At 42.6% G+C, this 21,250-nt stretch overlaps 1 protein-coding gene across 2 annotated transcripts; it reads left to right on the top strand.

The window, feature by feature from the left end:
* The first annotated feature begins 310 nt into the window (after positions 1-310).
* On the top strand, positions 311-20,176 carry AFG3L2 (AFG3 like matrix AAA peptidase subunit 2). 2 transcript variants are annotated; one of them, XM_081873532.1, is made up of 17 exons: positions 311-528; positions 2,427-2,526; positions 3,917-3,985; positions 5,552-5,679; positions 6,219-6,371; positions 7,535-7,609; positions 8,470-8,594; positions 10,490-10,763; positions 12,391-12,528; positions 13,748-13,901; positions 15,199-15,306; positions 15,466-15,591; positions 15,933-16,043; positions 16,377-16,492; positions 17,094-17,294; positions 18,094-18,288; positions 19,237-20,176. In XM_081873532.1, exons 1-17 carry the CDS (start codon positions 403-405, stop codon positions 19,477-19,479), a joined length of 2,442 nt encoding a protein of 813 aa, XP_081729658.1. In that variant the 5' UTR covers positions 311-402; the 3' UTR covers positions 19,480-20,176. The 2 variants fall into 2 exon arrangements, with proteins under 2 accessions (XP_081729658.1, XP_081729659.1); XM_081873533.1 differs by lacking the exon at positions 311-528 and adding an exon at positions 736-759.
* Positions 20,177-21,250: the final 1,074 nt, after the last annotated feature.

Below are 21,250 nucleotides of genomic sequence, written 5' to 3'. Positions count from 1 at the left end.
CGATTTCTGTTCTTATCCTGAAGCAAAGATCTTAACCTGAAGCACTATTTCTGGGTTAGCGGAGTGTGTAACCTGAAGCGTATGTAACCCGAGGTACCACTGTACCAAGCAGGGGTCGTCTTTCAGCTAGCGTGCAAGTCTTCAATAGGGTCGTCTCGTTGTTGCACCAGGCTGGCGGAGAGCAACACGCGCAACGCCTCCAAAAGAGGCGGGGCTTACGAAAAAAGGCGGAGCATGGCGAAGGCTGCGCGCACGCGCGGGAGGGGTCATGGGGCGCCGTGATGGCGTCACGCGCGGCGCCGGGGGCGTGGCCAAGGTCCCCCAACCACCCGCTCGCCTGTTTGTGTAACTGAGTGAGTGGAGAGAGCGGTCCTTTGGGGCCGCTGGCCTGTTTCGGCGACTATGGCTCACCGCTGCCTGTGGCTGTCGCGGGGCTGCTGCCGGCGTTCCCCCGGCGGGATCCCCGGGGCCGCCCAGCGGCTGCTTTGGGGCCGAGGCCCCGCAGCGCCTTCGCGCTACCTGAGATTGGTGAGTCACGTGCGTGTCAGGCAAGGGCAGGGCGCGAGGGGAGTGGGGTGCGCCTCCCGGGCACCGCCGCCCTTCCTGGCCGCGCCTGCCGGAGGTGGACCGGGGCCGCCGCTGCCGCGAGGGAGTCCCGTCCCCGTGGAGTCACTTGGCAGCTGACGTTTCGTATCCCCCCGAAGGTTAAAAGAGAGAACCGGCTTGTGTCGTGGCTGTTTCAGCACCGTAATGGTGACGGCGAGAAATGCTGAGCATCTCACCTTTGCTAGCCTGAATCACGGATACTCGGTTTAGGCATATGCGGGTTTTGCTTTTTACCGAGTCACAGTCCCTTGGTCCAAGAAGACCACAGTGGGCTTCGCTGACTGACTGACTGACTGACTGACTGACAGAGGTTCTTGACGGTTTTGAGAAATATTTTTTTAAAAAGCAAATCTTGACCGCTCTTGCCTGGCGATGTCAGAGAGTGAATCTGGAACTTTTTGCAGATGAAGAAAATGGGTTCTACCACTGAACTGCACTTCTCGTATTCAAAAGGATTTGTATAGTGCTTTTGAGTGTTCAAAGAGTTTCCTGTACATTCTCTTGTAATTTTATAATTACAGTGGTACCTCGGGTTACATATGCTTCAGGTTATATACGCTTCAGGTTACAGACTCCGCTAACCCAGAAATAGTGCTTCAGGTTAAGAACTTTGCTTCAGGATGAGAACAGAAATCGTGCTCCGGCAGCGCGGCGGCAGCAGGAGGCCCCATTAGCTAAAGTGGTGCTTCAGGTTAAGAACGGACCTCCAGAATGAATTAAGTACTTAACCCGAGGTACCACTGTATTATCTTTCAGCAACCCTGTAAAGCATATCATCATTATCCCCCTGTTGTATATTGGGTTGAGGGCAAAGTGTGAGTAGAGACAGTGGTTTATTTAACATCACCTGCTAAATTCATAACAGAAGTGATATGTGAGCTAGTTTCTAGCTCAGGTGAGTTGAGAGTTGCTTTTATCTGTTCTTTGTAAACTTGCTTCAGCATCTCATTTGGAAAAGTAAGAGGATGAATGATGGAGTAAACTGCTTTTACTCACACTGTGGAGCGAACTTTCACTCTCTTTGCTTATCCCCCTTACCCTGTTATTTTGTGATATTTCATCCCCAGGCAACATTCCAGATGTACCTATCCAGAGTACCCATTGAGAAATGAAACCAAAAGACATCTTTTACATCAGGGGTGGTGCAGGAGAACCTCCGATGATGTAAAAAAATGTGCCAGGATATTTGTGAAACTGGGAGAGTGGCTGCTTTTAAATGAATAACCATTATTTCATATTGCAAAAACAGGCCTTCAAGTGGAACCTACTCGCATGTATGAATGTATACAACTGCAGTCTAAGGCTGCAATTCAAACACCTTTTTCCAGAAAGGGTGTTTATATTGGGCAGAGATGGTGCTGTGTCCAGCCCTGCCAGCCCTGTACCCATGTCAGTTTGTATCCACTGGCACAAACATGCAGACAGATAGCCCTGAAACCGTGTGTTCTGGGGGCAGGGAAGGTCTGAGTCAGCCTGGGATCCAGTGGATCCCAAGCTGGTCCTGCAGCAGTCACATAATTATATTAGTCCCATTATGGGCCTGATCTCTGGCACAGCTCCAGGCTTGGGCAGCTGTTTGCCTGCCATCTCCCCTTTCTGGGCTAGCATGAACAACTGGGCTGTGGATACCTTGGTGGTCCCACTGCTCTCCAGCTAGGGTTTGGGTTGCAACCTAAGGCAGCAATTCTGTGCATGCTTACTAGAAAGTAAGCCCCATTGAAATCTATGGGATTTATTTGCAATTAAGCATGCATAGGATTGTGCTGAAAAGATGCTGAGGATCTGTCTTGGTTTTTTAGTGACAATTCTCATTTTTTCAGCTTCATGACCATGTGGCCACACAAGTTCCTACAAACAGAAGCAATGTCCTTGCAAGTGTAATTGCTGTTTACAGGAAGCTCTTCTCCCAACCTCCAAAAGGTAATTTTTTGCTGTAAAATAATAATATTGTGTAGCTTATTATTATATTATTGACTAATACGCTTATTCATCTTATGTGTTTAAAACTGCTTAGGCACAATTTTATGGGAAGCAGCATAGAAATAAACATGGTTTTTTTTCCAATACCAGAGCTGCACTAGAATGTTTGAAGGAGCATAGTTCTGAGAATGTGCAGAGACCTATTGCCTTGCTGCAGAACAATTACACCTTAATTGCATTGCTTCCTCACTCAGAATGAAAGATGTGGCCTGAGCCCTAGCTCTTTACTCTTTAGAAGTTAAGCACAGCTGTCCTGCTGTCTTTCCAGCATAATGTGCAGTCAGAAAGCAATCTCCCACAAAACTCCCCTCTCGTATTGTTGCACAATCTTGGACCATCACTGAGAAGGGCCTTTCCTTCATGCCCACCAACCTAAATGATCACACTGGTGGGTACATGAGTATGGGTTCCTGACAGATTGATACATACGTAGACAGTCTTTCAAGTAACCTAATCACAAACCATTTAGTTCAGGAGTCCCACAGCCTCCCTGAGATGAGTAGATGGAAACAAGGGGTAGAGCTAAAGTCACCTGCATGTGGCAGCTGAAACCTTTGAATGACTTCTCCCAGCAGTTTCATGCAGATGTTGAAAAGCATGGGAGACAGAACACAAAACAAAGCCAAAACTCAAGGGGTAAAACAGAAGGTCCCCTCATCACAACCATCTGGAATCAACTATCCAGGAGGCACCAGAGCCAGCAGAACACTCTGCCTTCCAAGTCCAACCCAGTCAAGTAGCTCAGAAGGATAGTGTTGATTGATGGTGTTGAAAGCCACTAAGAGATCCTGGACAGCCAGTAGGATTGTGCTCAGTTCCATCCCCAGTCGATAAGTCAACCACCAAGGCCAGTCAAGGTGTTTTTCAAGCTAAACCCAGGCCTGAAGCTGGACAGGAATATTATTCTTTCTTTGTCCCTATCTCAAGCTACATATGTTCTTTGACTCACCTGTTTCAGTCCAAGGGCTGACTGAGCTCTCAGAATAGTCCTTTCTCTCCACAAAAAAGACTGCTTCCAGTTTTCCACCTTCCTACCTTTTTCTTGTTTCAGCAGTGTAGTTCTTCTAGAAACTAGAGGGTAGACACTTTTGATAGGCACTTGGGCAGTTACTATTCTTTATCAGAAATATTTTTAAATGACACACATGCATTTATCTCCTTTTCCCACCCACCCACCCTCCTGTTTAGCTTTATCAGATATGTGAAACTCACATATCCACCTCTTTTCCTGTTCCCTGAAACACATGGTGAGGCTATTTTTGATGAGACTTCACTGCCTCAAGCATAATATAATATATTCAATTTTTATTGCTGCTTTTTTCCTTATTAGGTTTTGAAAAATATTTCCCTGATGAAAAGAAACCTAATGAAACAAAGGGCTCAGAAGGAGAAGCTAAAGGTACCAGTCTGCTTTTTCACTTGAGGCTCATATGTAGGATAAATGTCACTTTGGTTATTATTAATTTTGACTGCTCTTATATACAAGCCCCATGTTGCTGTGTCCTAGTTTTGACAATGGCCATGAAAGTGGTCACTATTTCCTACAGTTTACTTCTGTCTTGTGACTTCTGTTGTCACATTTTATGTGCCAGGTCTTCACATTGTAGAATTGATATGTTTCTGCTCCAGCATCACCATATTCAATTTCTGAATTCTCTGTTAGATGTTTGTGGTGGTGTTATTTTTTCCTTGAGCATTTGATTAACGATCTACGTTAACTGGGCCTGTTTATATCCCTGGTTTGTGTGCCTTTTAATGTTTGTTAAAGAATTGAGTACTTTGTATCAGTTAAGAAAGAGGGCCAAAGCTACATTGACATGGGTACTGTATTTAAACATAATAAAGAAGGGAGCTGGAAGCTGGAAATGGGTTGGGAAAATTGAGCTTGTACTATTGTTCCACTAAAAACTGGATTCTATCTAATCAAAAAGCATTATCTGGATGTACCATGATACGTTGTTTGAGACACCCCAACAATAACCAGTTTACACCAGGTTTTCTCCCTAATAGGCTCTCACTGTGTTGTGAGTTCTTACATAATCATTACTGTTCCCCACCTAAACACATGGCCTGGCGTGATGCATCATAATAATCTTTATATACAGTGGTGCCTCGCAAGACGAAATTAATCCGTTCCGTGAGGTTCTTCGTATAGCGGTTTTTTCGTCTTGCGAAGCAAGCCCATTGACAGCTTAGCGGATTAGCGCTATTAGTGGTTTAGCGGCTTTTAGCGGATCACCTGATAAGCGGCTTATCAGCGGATCAGCTGATAAGCGGCTTAGGGCTTAGGAAAAGGGGGGAAAGGGGAAAAAACCCCGCAGGAACTCGCAAGACATTTTCGTCTTGCGAAGCAAGCCCATAGGGAAATTCGTTTTGCGAAGCGCCTCCAAAACGGAAAACCCTTTCGTCTAGCGGGTTTTCCGTCTTGCGAGGCGTTCGTCTTGCGGGGCACCACTGTACTGCCTTTACTGAATCCTCAAAGGACATCATTTACATGATATAAGTAGTCTTTGTAACATCTCTGTAACTTAGTCCAGATTCTGAGTGTTAAAAACAAATTGCACATTAAATATGTGACTTCTGTTGTAAACAGCTGCCACACATTTAGGCCCACCCCCTGATGCTTTCTGGTAGAGCTTTGCTATGCTGTGACATCATGATGTTCTGTGTTCCCTGCACCATGCCATCAGCAGTCAGTGATACAGGGTGGGGAGGTGCAGAACGTTTTGCTGTCGCAGCATAAAGTAAGATCTGTTCCATGGTACAGAGTAAGGGTTGGGATTAGATGAGTGAACGCTATTTTTGTAGACAGCCGTGTGTGTGTGTTGTAACATCTAATCTATCTGTTAATCTTGTAAGAATCAGTGTTGTGTAAAGATTACAGAAGTAACAAAACAAAGAACTACAGGGACATAGGCTTGCTTTCTATTTTTTGTAGAAACATGCGTGTGAACTTTTTTTGTAGATGTAAAGCAAGCCAACTCCCAGCGCCCTTCCAGAACCAACAGTGGAGGAGGAGGAGGAAGCAGTGGAGGAGGAGGGAAAAAAGGTGGCAAGAAAGAAGATACTAACTGGTGGTCCAGAATGCAAAAGGTCCCAATTCATATTTTTTGTGACGCTGCTTTTATCAACCTGCTTTATTGTGTTTTGCAGTTCTGTAAAATATTATTACTTCTCTAAATGTTATTCAGATTATTTTCACCATGGGGATGCTGTTGACTTATGGTTTTTTAAACTCAGTTACTTACGTGTTTCTTAAATTTCTCTGAAAGATTATATGAATCTAAGATTTATAGTGGCCCTGACTCAAGGCCCAGTATGCAGTGCAGTAGATTTTGTGAGCTTTTGCAAAGGAAGCATTCCCATTCACCTCAGAAAAGCTCAACACATTTCATATGTGAATCTGCCTCTCCACCAAGTTAGTAGAAAAGGGTTTGTAGGTGGGAATGAAGGCATGACTGTAATTCCGGACACTTTTTCATGTTTTTATGAATAAATCTTCTGTAAAAAAAATCTTTTACAAATTGGTGCTTACATAGGGCTGCTTTTGTGACAGCAGATCAGAAAACCCACCATTTTCACATACAAAAGTCAATCTCAATCCAGTATTCCTTCTTCCTCTTCCACTTTAGGGTGACTTTCCCTGGGATGACAAAGAGTTCCGTTTTTATTTCATGGGCACTGCAATTTTCTGGGCTTTTGCTACATACTATGTTTTCTTCAGGAATGCTGGGAGAGAAATCACATGGAAGGACTTTGCCAACAACTACCTTTCCAAAGGAGTGGTAAGTAGCACTGAGGCACCTTCAGCTGAAATGTACATTTCACAGAATAAGTTATCCATTGTGACTGAATGTAAACCAGGGTGGGCTATAATTTAATTGAAGCTGGAAAGGCTGAGGATGAATTTGTATTAAAGAAAGAAGAAGAAAATTACTGCATGTGGTCAGAACTTCTATTCCAGAAACAAAAGGCAAAAAGTAGAGGTTAGCCATATTGTTAGAAAATGGCCTAAGACATTTTGAGCTCCACGACTCTTTTTAAGGGCATATTATTTATTTGAAACTTTTCCTGCCTTTGCTTCAAAAAAACTCAAGGAAAATAATTTAAAATATAAAAATAGCAAGCTAAAAAACCACAACAAGCAAAACTCTTGAAGAGAGTTCAAGAATAAGTTTAGTGTAGTGGGCTAAAAGAGAGACCATAAGTTTGCATTTTCTTCAATGGACAGGTTATTTACTTTGAGACCCTGCTTTCTCAGGACTTGCTTGCTCACTGAGGCAAGAGAGGGCAGAACTCTCACTCACATAGTTTGGATAAGAAAAGCAACAGCAGGCTGATCTCCTGTTTTCTTTGTGTCTGACACAAGCTGAGTCAAGACCCCACTGACACATTCTTATTTCCTGTTGTGTTCTTATCCAAGCCTTGGGCAGCAATATGAAACAGCACTCCACCTTACCCTGTGTCCCTGCATGCTTGCTAGAAGGATCAGAGGAGAAGCAATGTTTTGTCCCACTTGCAGGGAGCTTTGACAAAGTGGAAAGGAACAGCAGAATCAGCATAGTTTCTTTATTCAAGCCCTGAGTGCAAGTGAAGGCAAGGCTCTTCCTGCAACCTTCTGTGCTTCATGGTAGGGTCAAAGAATTGGTACCTTGCCAAGGAATCAGTTTTATATTTGGGGGCCTTTCCTTTTGGAAGAAAGATTTTGAACTTATAATGTATTGGGCCAGACTTTTTTTAGCAGATTTTGGATGTTTTTGATTCTGAAACAGTCCTCAGCAGTTTCAGTACACTCACATCTCACAGGGTCATGTTCATACAGCATAAGGGAAGGTCCCTAGCTCAGGGGCAGAGACGATGCTTTACATGCAGAAGGTCTGTGGTTCAATCTTTGGCTTCTCCCAGGAGGAAAAAGTTACTGTCTGAAATGTATTTTGTGCTTTCACAGGTGGACAAGCTAGAAGTGGTGAACAAGCGCTTTGTTAGAGTGGTTTTTACCCCAGGGAAGTCGCCAATTGATGGGGTAAATCAATTTTTTTCAATTCACCAAATGCATTAAGGGGTTGAATCATTTATGTTTGTAAACGTTTCTGTATAGCGTATTAAATATGGATCTGACAGTTTGTTATTTTGATGTATCAGGGCTGTGCTCTGTGCCCTTGCAAGTAAATGACAAAATGTGTTGAGCATGTGCAGAATCTGATGTCTAGTGCACCCTACATACTGTAGGAATCTCCACATGCTTTTTGCTTAAAGATACAGAACATGATGTGCAAGTGTGGTTTCTCTGCACCATACCTATTAGGGATTTCACCTGTTATATAGTATTGTATAACACTATAATAGAAATACTTTTGCCATCAATGGGAGACATGGCAGAAGTCCTATACAGTGGTACCTGAGGTTAAGTACTTAATTCGTACCAGAGGTCCGTTCTTAATCTGAAACTGTTATTAACCTGAAGCACCACTTTAGCTAATGGGGCCTCCTGCTGCCGCCGCACTGCCGGAGCACAATTTCTGTTCTCATCCTGAAGCAAAGTACTTAACCTGAAGCACTATTTCTGGGTTAGCAGAGTCTGTAACCTGAAACGTATGTAACCTGAAGCGTATGTAACCCGAGGTACCGCTGTAAATATTTTGCCAGTCTAGCATTCAGAAATGCACATTCAGTGGAGGTGTTTTCTTCAGCAAATAGAAACGATGCAACTAAAACCAGCATATTAAATTTCTGCCTCTAGTTGATACGTATGTATTGTAACTTTTTGGATATTCAATTAAGCTGCTTCTTTATATTAAAATAAGCTTTATAATCTTGTCTCTCTCAGGTTAATTTAAAATGCTAAAACTGAGACACCATGAATTATTGTATTTGTTTTTACAGCAATATGTTTGGTTTAATATTGGAAGTGTGGACACATTTGAGCGGAACTTGGAAACTGCACAGCTTGAGATGGGGATAGAAGGGGAGAGCCGGATACCTGTAGTGTATGCAGCAGAGAGTGATGGGTAAGTGTTTAAAATGATTGGAATTGTAATGGAATATATGATATTACCTTTTAGAATTGGCTTGCTGACAAGCCAGTCTCTGGTTGCGCTTGTTGGTAACCCCTATCATCCACCACTCTCAAATGATTTAGCATATGCATGGCGGAAGAAGAAGGGTTTTCTCTCATTTGCAGTAAGGTATGGAATGTCAAAGAAAGTTGGGGCGAGAACACAGCCCTGTTTCACACTGCTCTTTATAGGGAAGGAGTCCTAGGATGAGCTGTCATACTGGACGGTGCCATGCATGTTCTCGTGGAAGGACACTATCATCTTGTAAAGCTTAGGTGGACATCCTACCTTGTTGAGACAGGAGTTTGTTCAGCCTGGCACGTCTCTGCACCTAAACTTAAGTGCAACGGGTCTTACCTGAGAGATGTTGTTTGCAGATGACACAGCATTTACAGAGCACTCAGAGGAAGCTCTACAAAGACTCGTCAACCGTTTTGCCCAAGCCTGCAAGGAGTTTGGCCTTACCATCAGCCTGACGGGGATGAGCATCCTGAGCCATTATCAGCATTCCACGCATCAGCATTGGTGACCACACACTTGGGGTGGTAGACAAGTCTACCTGGGTTCCACCATAACCAGCAATCTCTCCATCGACGCTGAGCTGGACAAGTGAATTGGCAAGGCAGCTCCAACAATGGCTTTTCACTCCAAAGGGTATGGGAGGATGTGATGCTAATACTAAGATGAAGGTCTACTAGGCTTGCGTATTGAGGATTCTGCTTCATGGTAGTGAGACGTGGGCAACTTAGACCTGCCAGGAATGACACTTCAATGCTTTCCACATATACAGTGTCAGGAGGATTTGGGGTTTCACATGGCAGGACAGAGTCCTGCCCACGTTCCCACAAAGTTCAGACTCCTGTCTCTGCAACTTCTACGTAGTCTTGGTCCTGTCCACAGAATGGAAGATTGCAGAATCCCCAAGGGTGTGCTCTATTGGGAGCTGGCATCAGGCCCATTTGCAAACCAACTCTGTGTTACATACATGTCTGCAAATGGGACGAAGGGTGGCAACATCAACCCTGCCATGTGGGGATGCCTTGCAGATGATCGCAGTGTCTGGAGACAGGAAGAAGAAGAAGAAGAAGAAGAAGAAGAAGAGGAGTTTGGATTTGATATCCCGCCTTTCACTCCCTTTAAGGAGTCTCAAAGCGGCTAACATTCTCCTTTCCCTTCCTCCCCCACAACAAACACTCTGTGAGGTGAGTGAGGCTGACAGACTTCACAGAAGTGTGACTGGCCCAAGGTCACCCAGCAGCTGCATGTGGAGGAGCGGAGACGCGAACCCTGTTCACCAGATTACGAGACTACCGCTCTTAACCACTACACCACACTGGCTCACAGGCTATGCCTCCACAGCATTGGCTAGAGGAGGAGCGACAGTTGGGAGGAAGGCAGAGAGAAGAAACGCCATGGTGCATCTGCAGCAGCACAATTGGACGCCTTCATCTGCCCTAGCTGCAGCAAAACATGTCCCGTATCGGTTTCTACAACCACAGCAGGTGCTGCAACTCTCCCAAGGGTTTGACTTCATCTCCAAAAGTGAACTCCTCCATTTTCTCCTGAGATAGATGGATGCCAACTAATGGGGAATGTAAGAAAGAGCAAGAGATAAAGTTAGCCTGATCTAGGAATTCATTAGCTTTAGCGCACATTTGTATTATGAATCAGAAAGGTGCTATGAACTGTGCATGATTTGTTGTAGCCCAGCATATTTTAACTGAAATTGCACCTTATTGAGTAAAGTTGTTCATAATGTACAAATGAAATTGCTCTTATGTGACTCCTCCCCACCCCATATTTTGTTATGAAACAATGAATTAATATCTCCCAACTTTTATTTTTAGTTCCTTTCTTCTGAGTATGTTGCCAACGGTCCTTATAGTTGGCTTTCTGCTCTACACATTAAGAAGAGGACCTTCTGGAATGGGCCGAACAGGACGGGGAATGGGAGGACTCTTCAGTGTGGGTGAAACAACAGCCAAAGTCTTGAAGGATGAAATAGATGTGAAGTTCAAAGATGTAGCTGGCTGTGAGGAGGCTAAATTAGAAATAATGGAGTTCGTCAACTTTCTGAAAAACCCAAAACAGTACGAGAATCTTGGAGCAAAGATCCCAAAGGTAAAGAGTTACAAGAATAAAAATGTTATTGTACCAACTTCATTACTTTATTGAGCTCTTTTAGCTGGGGATTAATTTTTTTGAATTTAGTGACAATTTGCATTATTCCTATATTCTGACCTAACATCAGAATTTGAAAAATATGATCACAAGAGTTTGTGGAATCATAAGAACTCATTTCACATAGCCACTGAATCTTCATTTAGTGACATTATGAAATTCTTTTGTTTTCTGTGCTTCCCTTTCAGTAAAATGAGGACACTGTTCTTTCTTACTCAAATTTACCTGCAAGCAAATACTATTTGTCCAACTTGATTTTTTAAAATCTGAATTAGCATAGGGCCAAAAATTAGGTTAGAGTATCATATCCTCATGGATATTAATAAATAGTGGGTGAATCTTGTGAAGACTTATTAAATTGACCATCTTGTGTGATCATGATCAAATATTGGTTACTTTAGCTATATTGCAGCTTGCACTCCCATTCAAAACACAGTGGTACCTCGGGTTAAGTACTTAATTCGTTCCGGAGGTCCGTTCTTAACCTGAAACTGTTCTTAACCTGAAGCACCACTTTAGCTAATGGGACCTCCTGCTGCCGCTGCACCGCTGGAGCACAATTTCTGTTCTCATCCTGAACAAAGTTCTTAACCCGAGGTACTATTTCTGGGTTAGTGGAGTCTGTAACCTGAAGCGTATGTAACCCGAGGTACCACTGTACAGTTATGTGAAATTCAAATTACTTTTTCAAGGACTAGAACATTTCAGGAAAAAGAGAAAATTTTGAGTTATTTGTGGAACTAGGAAACGTGTTATACTTCCCTGAAACAGAGTTCTAAATACTGTATTTTTCGCTCTATAGGACACACTTTCCCCCCTCCAAAATGAAGGGGAAATGTATGTGCATCCTATGGAGCAAATGCAGGAGGGAGGCAGGCAGGAAAAGCCCCAAAAAACCGCACACAAGCTCTGCACGGCTCTTGCGGGCTTTTCCTCAGGAGGGACAAGGGACTGACGCGGCCAGTCAGTCCCTTCTCCCTCCTCGTAGAAAAGCCCACAGGAGCCGCGTGCTCCTTAAAGGGTGTGCGGCTCCTGTGGGCTTTTACGGGAGGTGGGGGTATTGCCATAGCCCCGCGTACCTTCTCCCAGCTGGAGAGGTGACACGCGGCTATGGCAGCAGCCTCTCCGCTGCGCGCCTTTCCGCTGCTCTCTGACCTGCTCTTTGGGGCTGGCGGTGGGCTTCCCCCCCCAGCCCCAAAAAGCAGGTCAAAAGGAACCTGAAGCCTGGAGAGCAAGAGGGGTCAGTGCGCACCGACCCCTCTCGCTCTCCAGGCTTCCAAGGTAGCCGCCTGAAGCTACTGAATGCACCTTGAACGGCGCCTTGTTTTAGAGGGGGAAAACAAGGGGGAATCTCCCCCTCTCTGCGCAGTGCCTCCTGCCGCTTCGCTGAAGGGGCGCTGGGCAGAGAGGGGGAGATTTTTTTTTTTCTTGTTCTTCCCCTCTAAAACAAGGTGCATCCTATAGAGCGAAAAATACGGTATATTGACTCATATTGAAGAAAATTTAAGGTGAATATTTGCACTGCTTTTATTTCTTAGTAATATTTACCCTTTCTCACACCTTGCAGGGAGCTATTCTGACAGGACCTCCAGGCACAGGGAAAACTCTTCTAGCAAAAGCAACAGCCGGAGAGGCCAACGTCCCTTTCATTACAGTCAATGGGTCTGAGTTCTTAGAGATGTTTGTCGGCGTGGGTCCTGCTAGAGTAAGTCTTTGGCCTTGCTCTATTATTGCAGTGTCGGTTGTTAAAAGGACGCAGTCAAGGTTGGTAGGCCAAAAGCTTAATAATTCACTAAATTTCAGTAATGATCAAGATAGCTGTTCATCTTAAATAGCTGGCTGCAAGCTATTTTAATTAATAACTCTGATATCTCACTTAGTTTCTAGGAAATCTTATTGCTTCAGAGCTGTAGCCCTCTGACTGCATTTTGCCACTGTCGTCTTCTTTTTCCTAACAGTTGATAAGGACAAGCGAATGGTATTCTAAATTTGATGGCTGTTGAAGGAAGGCTAGATTTATCATCCATGTACACAAAGGTTCTCCACACTTCTCTACGGAGTTGTGTAGGAAATTTATGCTATTTTAAGAAGTCCCGGCTCTTAGGGAAAGATGCAATTTTAACCAAGGTCTCCTTCATCCAAGTCTAGCTCTTGTACTTTGGACACTGCTGGCTCTTCCAGCATAAAGCATTTGTTTCAAGTACTTATGTAGAAATAAAAACATTGGGCAGAATTCTTTGTTCACTAAGTCTCATTCTGTCAGCGCAGGGATTTCTGCTTGTGCAACAGAATGTCCTCCCCCTATGCACCTCCAAATTTGTTCTAAGCGTTTTCCCAATCTTCTGGAGCAGATTTGGGGAGGGCACACACAGTGAGGGGGGGCAGTCCCTTTGCACAAGTAGAAATCCTTGCGCTGACAGGATGTAGTAGTTGAATACCACCCATGGTTCCAAACACTTTTCCAGAGTTTGATTTCTACAGCTTTCAAATTACAGTCATACCTTGCAAGTCGAGCAGAATCTGTTCCAGAAGTCTCTTCAAATTCTAAAACGTTCGTAAACCAAAGTTTGGCTGCAGGAAGCTCCTGCAGCCAATCGGAAGCCCTGTTGGACATTTGGCTTCCTAAAATAGTTCACAAACCGGAACAGTCACTTCTGGGTTTGCGGTGTTCAGAAGCCAAAACGTTCGAGAACTAAGCTGTTCGAAAACAAAGGTACAACTGTAAAAGCATTCAATTTATTTCATAACCTAACATGTTAGCTGCAATATAATTTCCTGATAGACGGACAAATGAGTCTAATGTTGTATACCTATTTCAATGACATGAATGCTAACTCTGTGGTGTATTCTGTAGTGTTGATGGACAACTACCGTAGCTGTGTGGCAATACATGATTTTGAAAGTACCTTCTTTCTCTTGCAAAGGTTCGTGATTTATTTGTTCTGGCTCGTAAAAATGCCCCTTGCATTCTCTTCATTGACGAAATAGATGCAGTGGGAAGGAAGAGAGGACGGGGTAACTTTGGAGGGCAAAGTGAACAAGAAAACACATTGAATCAGCTGCTAGTAGAAATGGATGGTAACTATTTCTTTTGTTAAATTTTTATTATTCCTACTGCCACTTACATATAGAGTAACACTTCATTCTTAAACAAATTACCTGGAAACAGCTCCTACTGGTATGAAACAAGCTGCATGGGGACACAACCAAACGTGATGAAAACCTATGTCAAAAATCAACTGGCTGTTAAAAATCAGTAGGGAATGTAGGCAGGTGCTGGTTAGAGCCAGCGTCGCCAGCCTGGTGTCCTCCATAAAATACATACCAAGTAATAAAACAAAAACAAACCAATAACCCCCTCAGGGGTTGGATGGCTTTATTAGTAACAACATATTTGAAGATGAAAATGATGTGTTTTATGTTAATAACCAGAAAAGGGTAGAATAATATCTACATAATCACAACCTGATTATGCCCATTGAAATAAATAGAGTTAACTTTTTTGATCAATTTCAGCGGCCTATTCCCAGTATGACTGACATTGGATATAACCTAGACTTTATAATCTCTTTTAGAAAGAGTGGGTTGTTGTTTTTTCATGATACTGAATGAACATAGCAGAAAGCATCTTTCTGTTCTTTTTGTTTTGTAACCTTATTGCTAATTGTATGGGATTGTACACTAAGGTTTGTATCCAATTCTGCCAGTGTGCAAGTGAAACAGACTTCTGTTTGCACAATGGGACGTCTCCCCACTACAGCCCCCTTGGCACATTCAAATCTGCTCAAGATGGTTGGGGGACATAACCCATAATCTCTGTGGGTGATATCATGACTAACTTAAGCCTATTGATTTCACTTGTTCTACTCTGAGTATAACTTAGTTGGATACTTCTCTTTGACTTGTTTCCCATTTCATAAGCTATTGCCTGCCATATAAGGTCACCTGGAAACCAATGTTCCCACTGTGGAAGGACGTGTGGATCCAGAATTGGCCTCCACAGTCACTTACGGACTCATTGTTAAAACCATGTTTATGGAAGACAATCTTACTTGGCTACAAGTGATCGCCAAAGAAGAAGTTGTTGTAGGCTGTAGTAACAGTGGTTCAGAATTTTGAAAGTACCTTGTCCTGTGAATTGTAAGCACTCATATTACATAGTATGCAATAGTTTTGCATCTTTTCCTCATTCTTTAACACGGTGTAGTTCTCTTCACCTGCTCAGTCGTTAAGTCCTTGACGGAAGGCAGAATTGCCAATACTCTGGTCACTTCAGAATTTACAAAATAGCATGCTTAAGATTCACCATAGCCTTTTGGAAAAAAACATTTTTGCTACTGAATATTTAATATTTTGGTTTTTATTTTCTTCACAGGTTTTAATACCACAACAAACGTAGTTATTTTGGCAGGCACCAACAGGCCAGATATCCTGGACCCTGCACTTATGAGGCCAGGACGTTTTGATAGACAGATCTTCATTGGTAAGTTATCTTGGTAGACAACTTTGACCTCATAAAGATGTCAACTCAAAACTATGAGAACAGAGAGGAGATGTTAGCTAAAGCTGGTCAGTGGGACTATTAGAAAGCAGAAATGTTTGCAATTGTAAAGTTAATTGCTTTTTCTTCAAACTCTTCAAGGGCCACCAGATATAAAGGGAAGAGCATCTATTTTCAAAGTTCATCTTAGGCCCCTGAAGTTGGATAGTAGCTTGAATAGAGATAATTTAGCACGAAAACTTGCATCACTTACTCCTGGATTTTCAGGTAGGTGATCTTTTACTCCTGTGCAATTGGTACGTTTCTAGAAGTATTATTTTCTCATTTTTATGAGGAAATTGTGATGACAGATTGGAGGTGGAATGATGTTAGCTCTATATCTACTGCAGAATTTGCATGATTCGTAATAGATCAGCAAGGGTTTCTGATACCCCATTATTTAATAATAGCAACAACTAGACTACTCTCCCCCACCCTAAAATGTGCAGCTTTGCGGGAACTTTAGTTACTGTGCTTGATTGCATATCTGGTTATCCTCATTGTGTTAAGTGATGGGTGTTATGTTTGGAAACGGCTCTGATTATTGTCTCCTCACTCTTTTCCTCTAGGTGCAGACATAGCTAATGTATGCAATGAAGCTGCCTTAATTGCTGCACGACATCTTTCAGATGCCATAAACCAAAAACACTTTGAGCAAGCAATTGAACGAGTGATAGGAGGTGAGAGGGTATCTCTTTGTGATTACATTTCTTGCAGTGTTGTGGGTCAGTTCTTTTGTTCATCTCTTAATTTAATTACTGTATAACAACAATAATCTTCTTTCTTGATTATGGTGGGAGGGGAGAATAATTTTAAGGAGCTAGTGCTCCATTATATCAAACAGTAAATATTTCTCCCTTATTTGCAATAGTCTGTTGAGTGTGAGGCCTAACTATCTCAAGTTGAGGAGGGGATGGAGGAAACCCCAAATCTATTGGTTCTAGGGGGCTATCTTATCACCAATTTGGAAATCTGCACCTCAGTAGTAAAGTTTTGGGGTTTTTAAATCAAAGGTTTGGAAAAGAAGACACAAGTATTGCAACCAGAGGAGAAAAAGACAGTAGCGTATCATGAAGCTGGCCACGCAGTTGCTGGGTGGTTTTTGGAACATGCTGATCCACTTTTGAAGGTATGTTGACTTAGCAAGACGCTTGCTGTACAATGATCACATTTGGATCATCAGAATTTGGCTTAGTAAGTTTAGATATGAACTAGCCTTTTGCCTTCACACACAGACCCTTCATTCTTTGCTTTGCAGCATGAGTAATCAAGTCTCTTAACCTCAGTTTCCCATTTCATCCAAACCAGGAAGCTATGGTAACTAGCTATCTCACTTCCTCTCTGAGCAGCTGCTGAGGAAGCAGTAAAAAGTGTGGCAGCTTCACTCACTTCATTGCCAGTTGTTGCCACTGCTTTGAACTATGGGAAACAGTTCTGTGCTTCCTACTTATCTGTCTGGAAAAAGTAAAATTATTATTATTTATTGAATTTCCTAGCGGAGGAGTTCTGTTAGCTTCATACCCTCCCCAACCCCCTCTGTGATACTTGCACATTGATGATAATTCTATGCCATCAACCTTGGCTTGATTCATGGAGCATTTTGGGATCTGCTGTAACAGGAATAGTTTAGACAAACCCTTTTCCCCAGGTCAGTCAAGTTTGCATGTGTTCCAACTGGAATAAGCTGGATTGTTTAAGTTAAGTATTTTTTTTTTCTTCCCTTGCAAAAGGTATCTATCATTCCTCGTGGCAAAGGACTGGGCTATGCTCAGTACTTGCCGAAAGAGCAGTATCTTTACACCAAAGAGCAGCTGCTTGACAGGATGTGCATGACTCTGGGTGGGCGTGTGTCAGAACAAATCTTCTTTGGAAGAATTACAACAGGGGCCCAAGATGATCTAAGGAAAGTTACTCAGAGTGCATATGCTCAGGTTTGTACGCCTCTCAACAACTCTATATTTTTTGAATTAAAAATTACTGTAAAAGATTATTGTTTGTACTTTTTGGTATTGTTTTGATATGCTTTATACACCACTCATGCCACAAAAATACTTCTGATATCTGGTATATATTAATGATTTGTTATGGAGGCTTACTCCCCACCCCCTAAAGTCTAGCACTGTTTCTTCCTGGGGGAAAAATAATTTGTATGCTGGTGGTACATGTTAATATTTATATTTTTGTAGTATACAATATTTTACAATTTGTAGTGCATTTTGATGCCTGGATGCTACTATTGGTTGTCTAATATTTTATGAATACTTCAAGAGCCAGATTATTGATGCAATAGATTTCTAACAGTTTTGTAATTAGTAATGACCATACTCAAACACTAACATTAACCTTTCCCAGTAAGCGTACATGGACTATTACAGGAATAAATTAGATTGCCAAGAGCTGGTTTTTGCCAAGAGCTGGTTTTTGCCAAGAGCTGGTTTTTGCCAAGAGCTGGGTTAAAATCCTGACAGTAATGTAGAGCAGGGTTGGAGAACCTGGGACCCTCCAGGTGTTTTACTCCATTTCAGCCACAGCCAACAAGCCAGCGGTCAAGGCTGATGGGAGTTGGAGCCCAAGAACATCTGGAGGGCCACAGATTCCTCATCTCTGGTGCAGAGTTTGGTTAGTTGCAACTGCTAATACTAAAGTATTGTAGCTAGAATAAAGACTCTTAATATTTTTCATAGCATTCGTGACTAAGGCACTTAAAAATGTGTGTCATTCAATCCTCAGATTGTTCAGTTTGGAATGAATGAAAAAGTTGGGCAAATTTCATTTGAGCTTCCTCGGCAAGGAGACATGGTATTAGAAAAACCATATAGTGAGGCAACTGCAAGACTGATAGATGAAGAGGTGCGAGTGCTTATTAATTCAGCTTACGAACGGACATTGTCTCTCCTAACTGAGAAGAAGGCAGAGGTGGAAAAGGTGCGTATTCATTTGCCTACAGAAACGGTTACCAGGTTCTTTGATCAACATGCTACTAAAACATTGCTGTTTTATACACAGTATATGTGTTAGTGGGGTAGCAGGACTCTACAAGTTATATTATGCCCTTATTTGCCCTTTATCAGATTTACACAAGAATAGCAGCTCTGCCTATTACTTGCTTAAGCAATAATGACCACAATACCTCAAGGGCCTGCTCTCCGTATGAACCTACCTGGACCCTGAGATCATCCACTGAGACCCTTCTTTGTGTGCCTCCTTCACGAGAGGTCCAGAGGGTGGCAACACAAGAACGGGCCTTTTCTGCAGTGGCTTCCCATTTGCGGCATGCTCTCCCCAGGGAGGTTCAGCTGGCATCATCGTTATACACCTTTAAGAGCCATGTTCCTCTTTGACCATCCGATGCCCTTTTAAATGTGTTGTGGAAGGGGGGAGTTATTGGTTTGCTTTTGCTCTCATTTTATTATGTATTTTGTATTTTTGTATTGTGGGTATAGGGACCTGCAGGTATAGGGCGGTATACAAATTTAATAAATAATAATTTCCCTGTTCATGACATGAGGATGTATACGTGGCCCTTTCCCTAACACTAAAATGAATGGGGCAACTCTGCCTCAGAGAAAGCAAAATGTGTGCATTCCTTAGGAAGTTTGGAACCAGGATGCATTGATAAACACATCCTGTAGGTACGTCATGGAAATACCTTGCAGCAGCTTCTTAATGGTTAGTTTTTAGAGTATGTTTGACTAATGCTAGAAACAATGTAGAGGAGGTTATAGTAGCTATTTGTAATATGGTACTTTTGATTCTGTTATACACAGTGAAAGGTTAAATCCTTGGTTATTATTTTGCATGCTGTGGAAGATAGCCAGTTTACATTCTTTACCTTCTATACAAATTGTATGATCTGTGTGCATATTGTTTCAGGTTGCTTTACAGCTCCTAGAAAAGGAGGTTTTGGATAAAAGTGATATGATTGAAATGCTTGGCCCCAGACCATTTGCTGAAAAATCTACTTACGAAGAGTTTGTTGAAGGCACAGGCAGCTTAGATGAAGACACATCACTTCCAGAAGGCCTTAAAGACTGGAACAAAGATCATGAGAAGGAGAAAGAGGAGACGACAGATGAGCAGATTGCCAGACAGATTACAGGAGACATGCCTTTTTAGTGTTGAAATATGGTGTTGTATAAACTGGCACAGTACATGTGTTGCACACTGAAAGAAAATGAGGGAACATGTCAGAGTCTAGTCTTCAAGAATCCTCGATTGGAAAGAAGCAAGCCTGCAGCAGTGGTGAAGCCAGGAAAGGGTTTGTTGTTGTATTTGACAGAGGAGGATTCAGATTCTAGTAGGTCCTGCTTCCTAAAAATCTGCACAAAAAATGTGGAGACCTTGCAGCTTATGAATCTGGACTGAGTCCCCTTCTTTCAACTTTTTAGATCCATATCCGAGTTGTGCAACTCTTGCCCATCACCAGATACATTTAAGAGGACCTAGATTAATGTACTGTCATGGATAACAGAGGGAAATCATCTGCCTGTCTTTAAGTAGCCTCCATCAAATGCAAATTGTTAGCACACAATAAATGCGTTGCTGGTGCTTACCAGGAGTCAAAGTAATTTATGACAATACTTCTTCTGTTCTGCAGAAACATCTACTTATCACCCAACTCTATAAATTTATTTCTGCCTTGCCATTTGTAAAACAAAGCTGTGCTGGTGTCCATCGTGAAATTTGAAGCCTGCTAAAGAGCTTTTCCAATAGAATTTTGGGTCCGAGGCTGGAATAATGTGTAAAGTCTAAATTATATTATTGCTGTTTTAATAAAGGTTTCTTTTTTTACTGGCAGTTGTACAGTATTGAACATATGATTGTATTGTATTTTGTAAATACAGTTTGGAAACATTATTGGCACACTGGACTGCATGAAGAAATTCTCCAGTCATGAGAGGCTATGAATAAAAGCATTCTGTGGTAAAATTGTATATTTATGTATAGATGATGCATCTATGGCTGTTGTTGGGTGGAAGGCCTAGAGGAAATAACTTTTCAGAATGTGATTGCCACACTAGTCATTGAATTTGGTATTCAGGATGAACCTGGCATCACCACAAACCAGGAAAAAGTGACACCAAGTTGTCTTGCTCTCAGCTGAAATGGAGTATTGGAGCAGAAGCCGATCATGAGAAGGTCTGTATCCATGAAGGACATGGATGCTTGTATTAACAGAGGGTAGAAGTTGAAGATTATTAGCACATATTACTAGCACTCCTATTTGTAAACCATTACTGTGTTCTTGAAACACAGGTGCCAGTTAGGTTTTGGGAAATAATTTGATCTACTTCAGAGGGGAAACTAGGCAGATTATCTTTAGTGGTGACTGGGAGTGGCCACTGAGACTATATAACACCAGTCCTTAAAGACCTACATTGGCTCCCAGTACTTTTCCGAGCACAATTCAAAGTGTTGGTGCTGACCTTTAAAGCCCTAAATGACCTCCGCCCTGTGTACCTGAAGGAGCGTCTCCACCCCCATCATTCAGCCCAGACACTGAGGTCCAGTGCCGAGGGCCTTCTGGTGGTTCCCTCACTGTGAGAAGTGAGCTTACAGGGAACCGAGGGCCTTCTCAGTAGTGGTGCCTGCCCCGTGGAACACCCTCCCATCAGATGTCAAGGAAATAATTATCTGACTTTTAGTAGACATCTGTTTAGGGAAGCTTTAAATGTTTGTTGTTTTATCATGCTTTTAATATTCTTTTGGGAGCCACCCAGAGTGGCTGGGAAAACCCAGCCAGATGGGTGGGGTATAAATAATAAATTATTTATCTATCTATCTATCTATCATTAGTGTTTCCCCAATGCTGGTTGGTGCCCATTGGTAGGGTAGAAGGCAGAGAGACCACTGTAGCTGGACCCAGAACCAGTAAAAGGCAGGAGCC

Source organism: Podarcis erhardii, assembly GCF_964252035.2.
Source record: "Podarcis erhardii genome assembly, chromosome: 8".
Classification (NCBI taxonomy): domain Eukaryota; kingdom Metazoa; phylum Chordata; class Lepidosauria; order Squamata; family Lacertidae; genus Podarcis; species Podarcis erhardii.
This window is presented reverse-complemented; position numbering and strand designations above follow the sequence as displayed.